Genomic DNA, 12,491 nt, shown 5'->3' with positions numbered 1-12,491 from the left:
GGCTGCCCGATGGTTAAGTTAGGAAATGGAACATTTCCACAGGACGTCCTATCGGCATGTAAGCGAGGGTGGGCTAGAGTTCCCACTCCGGCAGCGGGAGGCCTCCTCCAGTCGCCTCCCTGACAAAGCAGAGAGGCCCCAATCTGCATGGCAAGAACAGCCAACTGCTCGGGCTCCAGGCCCAGACTCACTCGTGCTTGCTGATGGTGAGAGGGGGAAGGCTTGGGTCAACCTGACAAAACTGCATTCGAGAACAAATGTCTTTATAGTCCTGGTTCCTCCTCTCATACTCCTCCGTGTGGGCTGCCAAGTGAGAGTTCACAACGCAGATGCTGGTGTTGTGGAACTGGAACCTGATGGCCACTCCTCCTTTGTTACCCTACAGAAAAGAGCCCAAGAGCATCCAATTCACCGCTTCAATGCATCAGTCATTTAAATCCGCACACTTTCAACATGTTTTCTCTTCAAAATAATCCTGACTGCTAAGTGAGGCAGTGTTATTGTCTGTATTTTATTTTATTTTTTAATTTTTTTTTTTTTTTAGAGGGAGAGGGAGAGAGACAAGTTCTAGCAGATTCCCCACTGAGCGTGGAGCCCGACGCAGGGCTGGATCTCACCTCCCTGAGATCAGTGACCTGAGCCGAAATCAAGAGTGGGACACTCAACTGCTTACCGGACTGAGCCAGCCAGGCGCCCCTACTGTCTGTATTTTAACAGGTAAGAAAACAAATCCAAAGCAGAGTGACTAGCCAGTCAGTGGCGAAGCCGAGTCCACTTTTCCCTAAATCACAGGCAAACCACATGCTTGCCCTTTTGCACAGGAAGCTAAGCTCTTGCAGTCAGACCCAAAAGCAGGACTTTAGGAGCCTCAAGAAGAGGAAATTACAAACCTATTATTGTCAGCGTTCTTTCTTTATCTTGGTTTCCCAACAGTTTCTGCAACTGATTTCACGGGTGAAATGGGCAGATCAACTAGAGGCTCTGGTGTGGAGTGGACACAGGGATATGTGCTATGTCAGCCAACAGCTCACTAAAACACGACTTCTAAGTGGTCCGCTCAATCTGGCCTTGCTTGAGGGCACCATTCACCATGTCACACCAGCACCCTCACTCTGGGACCCACGCAATAACGGTATCCTGAGAGGCAGGGTCAAAACTGTAGGGATCAAGCATACCGACCAGAAACTCACCATCCTCCCCATGATTCCTGTCCCCACGGTCTCAGCTTCCACCTCGGAGATGTGCGCTGCATGCTCCTGTTTGACATACAACAGCAGCATAATCCCCACCAGTCGGATAAGCTTCACCTAGACAACAGAGCCATAACGTTCCGGTCACGGCATTAAATAGAAATCCAAAACAGGAATAAACACCCCAGAGGAAAAGTGGTCTTGAAGCTGGCTGAGGATGCCAGTGTGTTTCCTTCTCCACAGTAGGACACAGGGTAGTCACCTGTGCAGCTCACCACGCACACGTGCAACGTGATAATCCCAACAGCCCACCAGGGCCCAGACCTGCATCTTTCTGATCCAGAGGCACCTCTTCTGGAGGACTTGAAATTGAAATAATTAGAACTGGCTTCTGATAAAGGTCATGGGTCTTAGAATTTCCCTGTGTGGCAGCATAAAATTAAGGGTCACTGAACGCGCTCTTACCTTTGCATACTTGGCGTCTGGATGAAGACCTTCTGATACAGCTTTAAACCACTCTTCCTCCTTGGGGGTATCATGGAAGAAAAAGGCTTCTTTGCTCAGATCGAGCTCCTGGAACCTGTAATAAGCAGCAAGCAGTCAGAAAGTAGAGAAGAGTAATGTGCAGACCATGTCCTCGGGTTGGGTTGGGTGCGTGTACAAGTCTAGCTTCCCAGCGAAACTGCAGGGCACTCAGAAAAATAAAAACGTGGAACCGAGCGACTAAATGCTAAGGAACTACCAGCGCTCTCCTGAGCCACCCCCACTTCCTCTCCATAACCAGCCTGCGAACCAGTTACAAGTGTCTCCATTTTACACCCAGGACCGCTACTTCACACAAGGACCAAATGGCAAACCGGGCACCAAGCCTAGGTCTATATAAATTCCAGATTCTAGGCCCTTCCCACTTTGCCACACAGGCTTCTTGGCTGCCTCCTCCCCATAGTGCCCAGCACAGTGGTAGGAAGATAACATGCATGGAAGAAAAAAAACAGGAACGCCTGGGTGTCTCAGTGGTTGAGGAATAAATAACATCTTTTTAAAAAATAAATAAAATAAAAAATAAGAAAAGCCCCACTGGTCAGTTTTGTTTTTTTTAAAGATGTTATTTATTTATTCCTGAGAGACAGAGAGAGAGAGAAAGGCAGAGACACAGGTAGAGGGAGAAGCCGGCTCCATGCAGGGAGCCTGATGCAGGACTTGATCCTGGGACTCCAGGATCACCCCCTGAGCCAAAGGCAGACGCTCAACCACTGAGCCACCCAGGCGCCACTTATTTTTTATTTTTTTCTTTATTTTTAATTTTTTTAAAAAGATTTTATTTACTTATTCATGAGAGGCACAGAGAGACAGAGAGAGAGGCAGAGACACAGGCAGAGGGAGAAGCAGGCTCCAAGCAGGGAGCCCGACCTCAACCCCGGGTCTCCAGGATCAGGCCCCAGGCTGAAGGTGGCGCTAAACCGCTGAGCCACCCAGGCTGCCCCTACCACTTATTTTTTAAATCTAGCCTTCCTGGGGCACCTAGGTGGCTCAGTCGATTAAGTGTACGACTCTTTGTTTTCGGCTCAGGTCGCGATCCTGAGATCAAGCCCATGTTGGGCACGGAGCCTGCTTGTGTCCTCTCTGTCCCTCTCCCTCTGCCCCTCCTTGCTCATGCATGTGCATGTTCTCTCCCTCTCTCTCTAAAAAAAATAAAATAAATAGTTTTAAATTAAATAAATAAATAACTTTTAAGATCAATTACATAAATTTAAAAAAATAAAATAAAGCTAGCCTTCCTTCCCTGGCAAAAATATTTTTGCTTTGTGACACAACAAAGTGTTGAATGTCTAAGTGATAAAAGTCAGTTCAAGGTGTAGTGATTTTAACAGAAGGTTGCACTAAAAATGAAATAATAGCATTTAAATGCCAGGCACATCACTTTAATCATGCCAGAAATTTGTTTACTATGAGGAAGAGCATCAAACAGAGAAGCAGCTGTTATTAAGCACATGCTCAGTTTTCGCTTCCTTCACCTGCTGTGAAGACTCAGTGATACATTCATGTCCCTATCCTTCCCACGCCAGCTATACTTTCCTGAGATGCAGAGGCAACCGAAGAGAGAAGCACTCACCCCACGCAGTACACATCTGGGGCCTGGATGCCATGGCTTAGCCAGGGCTGGAGGCCTTCTTTGGGGGACTGGCCGTTCACATTGTATGTTCCCACAAAAAACCTGTCAACAAAGAGAATTGATCAGTCACTTGGGAGGACTACAGGGATGACAGGGGAAAGAAAGCATCCTGTGCCGACTTTGCCCAGTTTCGGTCTCCCTGCAGCAGAATTTTAAGACGTAAGAAATGTCACACCTGGCCTCAACTGAGGACTGTGGCACCAAAGGGTGACTTGCAGTCTGCCATGATATCTGTTGCTTTTGTGATAACTTCAGACACCATATGCCTACTGTGAACATTCCCACTTAGCTTTGACAGCCATTACAGAGCCATCACCCAAAAATGATTCCTTACCCTGTGTGTGCTAGGGAAATGAAAGAAAAATATAGGAAGTACCTTAGTAATTATCTTTGGAAGCAAAGCAAAAGCAGTGTTCACCATAACTGACTATTTATATACCTGAAAGCAATGTCATTTTTTGTCACTGATTTAAAAAGACCTAGCTGGGGGTCCCAGGGTGGCTCAGTCAGTTAAGCGTCTGTCTTTGGCTCAGGTCAGGATCCCAGGGAGCGGGGATCCTGCTTCTCTCTCTCTCTCTCTCTCTCCCTCTGCCTGCAGCTCTCCCTGCTTGTTCTCACTCTCTCTGTGTCAAATAAACTCTTAAAAAAATATTTTTTAGGGATCCCTGGGTGGCGCAGCGGTTTGGCGCCTGCCTTTGGCCCAGGGCGCGATCCTGGAGACCCGGGATCAAATCCCACATCAGGCTCCCGGTGCATGGAGCCTGCTTCTCCCTCTGCCTATGTCTCTGCCTCTCTATCTCTCTCTCTCTCTGTGACTATCATAAATAAATAAAAATTTTTAAAAAATATTTTTTAATTAAAAAATTAATTAAATAATTTAAAAATAATTTAAAAATTAAAGGATTCTAGAAGAATCCTGTAACATCTATTCATTTAACTTCCAGTAATCTTGTCTGGAAAGATTACCAAACACTAACTTCATTGCACTAGCTTCAGTTTAAATGACTTTCTTCAGAGGCCCAGAATGACTAAGAGATACACAAATTCCAGGATATCATTCCTTCTCCTGTCCCATATATCTCTTCAGATGTTGCTGTAACTATTTGCAAGTTGTATGACTCCCACTATATCATGCCTACCCCTGTGCCTGGCCTGCAAACGCACAGAATAAATGGCTGCTCATGAAGAAATGAAATGAAAGGATCATTTAGAGAATGACAGGAGAGATTCTATAGAAGGATTTGCTTCCAAATCCAGGGTATGCAGGGGGAGTGCTTATATTTCAGAGAGCTGAACAATCATTTTGCTTTGAAAACAGTCTGCCCAGTTAGCTACCTGAAGTTCTGGATATACGTATAATCCTCTTCTTCCTGCACTAGACGTGATTTCACGATTGTATCTCGTAGCCCGAACTTCTGCATGGATAAAATATGTGCCTTGTCTGTTACTGTGATAGTGGAGGAGCGAACCATGTCGGTGATTTCAGACTTGGATTTATTCTGTCTAGAAAAACAAACAGATACAAATTTATCATATTCTGATGAGTCCCCCATGACAAAATACATGAGCATGAAGCTGGAAGTTTCCAAACAGAAGTGTCTGAGTCACGGAAGACTAACGGAGGCCAAAGTCAAATGTGTTTACTAAAAAAACACTATTTCTTTGTGCAATTAAGTAAACTTCTGTGTTGTTGATTGTATAGCACATTGGTCCAGAGATTTTTCTGATAGAGATCTCAGATCAGAGGGGACCCTCACATTCTGACCTAATCCCTTCCTTTTCCAAATAAGAAAAATGAGACCAAACATCATCAATGATCCACCCAGTTGGATGGTGGCAGAGTATGGATTAGAATAGATTTGACAATACTCTTTTCAGACTCTACTGCCTCATGTATTGAGACTATAAACTACCCAGATCCTTTGAATTGACAACTCTACTATATCTCTATTCCACAGGAGTAACCTGAAATAAAAGAAGAGCAATGAAAATTTGTATTTCATTATTATTTGTGTAGTTTTAATAGTCAAATTAAAAATTATTTAAATGCCAACATTTAAATTTAAACAAAATTTAAAATTTCAACAGTTATCTAACAGAATCTTAATAATAGTGCAAGAAACTTTTGTTGAAGGTTACTTAATGAATTAAGATATATAAAGCACTTGCAACAACTTCTGGCACTGAATAAAGACCACATAAGTATCTGATAGTATATCATCAAGCACATACTAATTACAACTATGTAAACATGTATCTAAGTCTACCAAGAAGGCTGAAGTGAACTGAGAGCCATAGATCTAGTTACATTTAAAGTTCAGGGCTGGGATCCCTGGGTGGCGCAGCGGTTTAGCGCCTGCCTTTGGCCCAGGGCATGGTCCTGGAGACCCGGGCTCGAATCCCACGTTGGGCTCCCGGTGCATGGAGCCTGCTTCTCCCTCTGCCTATGTCTCTGCCTCTCTCTCTCTCTCTCTGTGATGACTATCATAAATAAAAAAAAATAAAAATAAAAAAAATTCTATAAAGTTCAGGGCTTGTTCCTTGCTGCTTAAGTGCATAATTAAAATATTGACACAAACAAGCAAGTTTTTGTCTTGACCAGATGATTCTAGCTATGAGCAGTAGGGGGCACTGGTGTACAGACTAAATATAATAGCACGTGGGGGGGTGGGAGTAAATAAAAACAGAAAAAAGAAGTATCTTCAGAATTAGGACGCTCCTAAAAGAATGGAAGGGAGAAATAAAAATGTTTCTAATCTTCTACATTTCTAAGGTAGAGTTAGACTGCCAGTTTCAAATCCTAAATGGGCTACCTGTTAGTTCTGGATCTTGGGTAAATCATATAAAGTCTCTTCTTTATCTGTTTCTGTAGCTATAAACCAGAGAAGATAATGGTACCCATCTCTTAGGTTAAAATAAGATAATTCTGGGGGATCCCTGGATGGCTCAGTGGTTTAGTGCCTGCCTTCAGCCCAGGGTGTGGTCCTGGGGTCCCGGGATCAAGTCCCGCATCGAGCTCGAGTCCCACATCAGGCTCACTGCGTGGAGCCTGTTTCTCTCTGCCTGTGTCTCTGCCTCTCTCTGTGTGTGTCTATCATGAATAAAAAAATAAAATCTTAAAAAAAAAAAAAAAAAAAAGGATAATCCAGGTAAGAGCATGGTACCTGGAACACACAGCAAATGCTCAGTAAGTGTCCAACATTTCTTGGACCACCTACCCTGGGGCAACTTACATCATGCACAGTAATGGTCTCAGCTCTATACTGAAGAAAACTTCAGCCCTAAGAAGTACAAATGAAGGGAGGGCTGCATTACCTTGGGAGCAAACTGTCTGGTGTATCCTGACCCCAAGAGCTGGCAGGGTCCCCAAGCAGGCCTTTCTTATCCGATCTGGAATCATCAAAGTCAGAAACACCTAAGGGGAGGGGAAAGGAATGAAAACATGCTTACAAAGACTTTAACATACAGACCACAGCTTCTCCAGTTATCTGGGAATCACTGGTTGTGCACATCGTGCTTGAAAGCATAGGAAAGGCTGATGGTGGTGTGTGGGTGAAGCTCCCAGAGCACTGAGAGAGGGCAGAAAAAAACAAGCATTTCATCCAGAGGTCTACACTTGATCTTAGCCAAAAGGCCGAGAAGCGATCATCCAGAGGTCTTTACTTCTGAAAACCCAACCATCCCAGCTGATCTGACTCCCTTTCCTTAGAGACAGAGTGCACTGCAAAAAAGAATGAAACTATGCATTCTGCAGACCTAAGTTCCATCACCAGCTCTACTATTTATTGACCTTCTGACGCCAGACGAGTCATCCAACCTTTCTCCATCTTGGTGACTTGACCTGTCTTGCCCTTCTCACAGGTTTATTGCAGGGATCAAATAGGTTGATATGTGAGTAAAGCACTTTGGAAGCCACACAGCATATTATGAAATATAAGATAGGGATCTCATTCCCATTTACTCCAAGTGGCACTTCATGTTCAAGGAGGAAAGAAAGAGGCAGGGGTCAGAGATCTGACGCTGGAAAGGGTCTAAGTGCTCTAGAGAATGGGAAGCGCTTGTCATGGTCAACAAATCGCCTCAAAAACCAAACAGCAGACCAAGGACTTTCAAATAAATACATACTTCGGGACAGTTGTAAAACCAAGATAAACCTGAAAAGGAAAATTAATCTGCCAATAGTGTCTCTGCTGCTTAAAAGCCAAATCTCTTGTCCACGGAAAACAGCATGGAGAGGCCACGGAAAGGGGCTGCTTCAACGCACGCGTTACGGGGAGCACTGGAGGCATGAGCCATCACGAAAGAATTCTGCCCTGAAGATTATTACTAAACATGGATTTTTCAACCATGCATTCACAGAAACCAGAAAACACACACACGCTAATCTGATACATGAAAATAATTTCATTTCGATACCTCCAACCAATCACCCAAGGCCTTTCAATTTTGTTCCCTGAATGCCTCTTAAGTCAGTATATCCCATCCAGTGTGACCCTACTAGCCTACGTTACCAACGTCTCCTTGGAATGACTTGGAAAACCTGAACTAATCACCTGGCCTCCTTTCAGAATTAATCTTCTGACCCCACCATCTCTGACCCAATTTCTACACTATGGCTGGAGGATTTTTTGAAAAAGGAAGGCTAATCCCATCACTTAAAACCTTTCGAAAGCTTCCCATTGAATAAACCCAAACCTCCTGGTATAGCTGTCAAGTCTCCCTCCAGTCCACCCCACGTGTCCACCTGCAACTCTCACCACAGGCCTCTGTCTCCCCACTCCCTTAAATGCCATAGTAAGTATATTAAAGTTACTGAAGCTATACTGTGATCCCATCAGAAACTCACTTCCTCCTTTTTCATTTTGCTTTACAGGGCTAACTCCTCCCCATCCCAAGGCCAGGGGTCAGCAAACTTTTCTGCAAAGGGCCAAAGCAATAATGTCGGAGGCTGTGCAGGCCATACAGTCTCCGTCACAGCGATTTGACTCCACTGTCATAGTGTCAAAGGAGCCATGAGTGTGGCTGTGTTCCAGTAAAACTTTATTTATGGACATTGAAATCTGAAGATTACAACATTTTTACATGTCACAAAATATGAATCTCTTTTAATTCTTTTCAAACATTTAAAACCATAAAAACTATTCTTAGCTCACAGGCTATAAAAAAGCAGGCAGTGAGCTGGATTTGGCCCATGAACTGACTGTACTTAGCCAAGCCCTGCTGTAGACCATCTCAGAGGTCACTTCTTCCAAAATGCCTTCTCTAACTCCCCCCAGAGCAGGTTAGACGCCCTACCACTGGTGTTCCCACAGCTCCCTGTATGTCTCTCATTATAGTCTCAATTGCTGTGTATTGTAATGCTTGTCCCCCAGTTAGACTCTAAGCTTTCTGAGGGCAAGGCTATGTCTGATTTATTCATCATTGCACCCCCAACATCCAGCACACCAGCCAGCACATGATAAGCAGTTCAATCACTCAACAATTCAACAGAAAATACTGAATGAACACTGATTCCTTATGTGTCATATATAAATATGTAACATCTAAGCTCAAGCCTGTTAACATTCTTTTGGAATGTTGCAGGTCATCTTTCCATTATCTTCAGCATACAACAGAAATAAGACAGGCAGAACTAAGAATGCCTGGGTGGCTCAATGGTTGAGCGTCTGCCTTCAGTCCAGAGCGTGATCCTGAGGTCTTGGGATTGAGTCCCACATCGGGCTCCCTGCATGGAGCCTGCTTCTCTCTCTGCCTGTGTCTCTGCCTCTCTCTGTGTGTCTCTCATGAATAAATAAAATCTTGAAAAAGAAAGAGAAAGAGAAAGAGAAAAGGAAGGAAAGAAAAGAAAGAAAGAAAGAAAGAAAGAAAGAAAGAAAGAAAGAAAGAAAGAAAGAAAGAAAGAAAAGAAAGAAGAAAGAAAGAAAGAAAGAAAGAAAGAAAGAAAGAAAGAAAGAAGAAAGAAAGAAAGAAAGAAAGAAAGAAAGAAAGAAAGAAAAAGAGAAAGAGGGATCCCTGGGTGGCTCAGTGATTTAGAGCCTGCCTTTGGCCCAGGGCATGATCCTGGAGTCCCAGGATCAAGTCCTGTGTCTGGCTCCCTGCGTGGAGCCTGTTTCTCCTTCTGCCTGTGTTTCTGCCTCTCTCTGTGTCTCTTGTGAATAAATAAATAAAATCTTTAAAAAAGAAAGAGAAGGAAGGAAGGAAGGAAGGAAGGAAGGAAGGAAGGAAGGAAGGGAGGAAGGGATCGATCGATCCCTGGGTGGCTCAGTGGTTTAGAGCCTGCCTTTGGCCCAGGGCATGATCCTGGAGTCCCAGGATCGAGTCCTGCGTCGGGCTCCCTGCGTGGAGCCTGTTTCTCCTTCTGCCTGTGTCTCTGCCTCTCTCTGTGTCTCTTGTGAATAAATAAATAAAATCTTTAAAAAAGAAAAAAGAAAAAGAAAGAAAGGCAGAACTAGAATAGGTTGTTTCTAGAATTCTACAACCCCGTGGTTAGCTAAATTCTTTCTAAGAACCAAATCCCCAATTGCTTGTTTTACTCTCACTGAACTCTAAAGCTTTAGAGAACCAACATACCTGAGTTAGTGAATGGCATACTGGGACACCTGTTAGAATGCTAAAATCCAAAAAGCCGACAATACCAACTGCTGGCAAGGATGTGGAGCAAAAGTTAACTCTCATTCATTGATTATAAGAATGGAAAATGGTACAGATCCTTTGCAAACAGTTTGGCAGTTTCCTACGAAGCTAAACATAGTAGCTTCCATATATGATCCAGCATATATGATCCAGCAATCACATTCCTAGATATTTATTGATTTGAAATTTTATATCCATATAAAAACCTGCACATAACTCTTTATAAAAAGATTTATTCATTTGCAAGAAAAAGAAAAAGACAGAAAGACAGAGAGAGCACAAGCAGGAGGAGAGGTAGAGGGACAAGCAGGTTCCCAACTGAGCACGGAGCCTGATGTGGGGCTTGATCCCAGGACTTGAGATCATGACCTGAGCTAAAGTCAGATGCTTAACAGACTCAGCTAACCCAGGCGCCCCTACAGCAGCTTTATTAATACTCATTAAAAACTGAAAGCAACAATACATATTGCTAAGTAAAAGAAGTCATTATGAAAAGGCTCCATGCTGTAGGATTCTGAATATATAACATTATGGTTGAAGCAAAACTCTAGAGGTGGTAAACAGACCAGTGGTTGCCAGGTGTCCAGTGGGTGGGTAAGGATTAAGTAAGTGAAGCACAGGGGACTTACTAGGGCAGTGAAACTATTCTGTGAGAAGCTGTAGTGGTGGATACATGACACTATCTATAGTCTTCAAAACCCATAGAACTTTATAGCCCAGAGCAAGGCATGCAAATAAATTTAAAAAAAAAATCAGGGATCCCTGGGTGGCGCAGCGGTTTGGCGCCTGCCTTTGGCCCAGGGCGCGATCCTGGAGACCCGGGATCGAATCCCACGTCGGGCTCCCGGTGCATGGAGCCTGCTTCTCCCTCTGCCTGTGTCTCTGCCTCCCTCTCTCTCTGTAACTATCATAAATAAATAAAAATTTTAAAAAATAAATAAATAAATAAAAATTAAAAAAAAATCATTTTGGAGGTCAGGGGATCCTGCAGTGAAATCCAGAAAATGACAAAAGAATCTAACTATATTACAAATGTATGAAACAGCCTCACTGAGGGGGAATAGAAGAAAAAGGTGCTGACCTAAGGAAATTTGAAAATGCATGGAATCTGCAAGATTAAAGGCAAAATGAACTGTACGCAAGCACTATACTCTAGCTGATAATACTGCTTACCACAGGGATGTGGATTAACAATTCTGAAGCTGCTATATAGGGATCCTGGAATTTAACACTTAAAGAAAATGGATAGTGGATTGTGGGCACCAGGTTTCTCATTGTTGGAATGGGAGATTCCAGATAAACAAGGGGAAGAGGCTAGGATGATCCATGTGGTAATGGATTAGAGTTGGAGATATCAGCATGAGTTCATGTTTACTTAATATGGATACATACGGTTACATAGAGAAATATAGAGATACACACATTTAAGTAGACACACTTACATCTCCTTGCTCCATAGGCTAACAGGGCCTAGAAGCAAGGACACACCAGTAGCAAGGACCACTCATTAATGCCCAATCTTGGTTTCCAATACCATTCTCCAATAAAAAGAACCAGGGCTCCTTGAGATATGGTTATTTTAGGACTGGGGTGGGAAATATAGAAGATGGAGTATTTTCTAGCGCCAGAAAACAAGTACTAAAAAAAAAAAAAAAATCTCCCAAAATAAAAATACAATGATGGGGTACATCATATGGACACAGGAGCCAACCAAAAAGGCTCCAATGGTCACAGCGGTAACAATTTCAGTAAAGAAATAAAGCAATAGTGGATTAGAATTCAAAATATAAAAGAAATATCCTTGGGGATCCCTGGGTGGCTCAGTGGTTTAGCGCCTGCCTTGGGCTCAGGTCCTGGGATCGAGTCCCGCATCGGGCTCCCTGCATGGAGCCTGCTTCTCCCTCTGCCTGTGTCTCTGCCTCTTGCTCTCTCTGTGTCTCTCATGAATAAATAAATAAAATCTTTAAAATAAATAGATAGATAGATAGATAGATAGATAAAATATCCATCCATACTGCTATAAATAACTGAATAAAAAAATGGAATAGACAAATTTCCAATTTCCAAATTTCAAATTTCCAAAGATGAGGAGCCTAACTCCCCATTATTCTACTGCAACTGCTGTGTGTTAAGGATACCGACCACCTTCATGTTGCCAAATGCAGCAGTTAGTTCCCGGTTTTCAGCTAAGTCCACTCCAACCTCTTCGGCAACACTTGATCTATAGACACCACGCTCTTCCCCTGTAAACGCTTCCCTTAGTTCTTGAAGGCTCCTTTTTATCTCCATGCACCCCATGCCCCACCCCCAGGAATGAGTCTGGGCCAAGGCCTGGCACTAGGCCGCTTCTCCACTACACTCTTTCCCAGCTAGGTGATCTCACTTGCTCTCACAGTTTTAAAAACCACCTACCCCATGCTGACTAATCCCAATCCCCATGCTCCAATCTTTCACCTGAGCTCCAGATTCCTATATGCTGCTTCCCCCCCCCCCCC

General features: G+C 43.6%; 1 protein-coding gene across 1 annotated transcript in view; it reads right to left on the bottom strand.

The window, feature by feature from the left end:
- Nucleotides 1-12,491, bottom strand: part of INPP5B (inositol polyphosphate-5-phosphatase B) — a 50,880-nt gene that overhangs the window by 14,544 nt on the left and 23,845 nt on the right. Inside the window, 6 exon segments of the mRNA XM_049094524.1 lie at nucleotides 192-379; nucleotides 1,191-1,307; nucleotides 1,656-1,770; nucleotides 3,304-3,405; nucleotides 4,699-4,866; nucleotides 6,679-6,778. Of these exon segments, the coding sequence (XP_048950481.1) occupies nucleotides 192-379; nucleotides 1,191-1,307; nucleotides 1,656-1,770; nucleotides 3,304-3,405; nucleotides 4,699-4,866; nucleotides 6,679-6,778 (790 nt within the window).

The sequence above is a fragment of the Canis lupus genome, chromosome 15 (genome assembly GCF_003254725.2).
Source record: "Canis lupus dingo isolate Sandy chromosome 15, ASM325472v2, whole genome shotgun sequence".
Taxonomy (NCBI): Eukaryota; Metazoa; Chordata; class Mammalia; order Carnivora; family Canidae; genus Canis; species Canis lupus.
The sequence above is the reverse complement of the archived record's forward strand: the minus strand, read 5'-3'. Positions and strand labels throughout refer to the sequence as shown.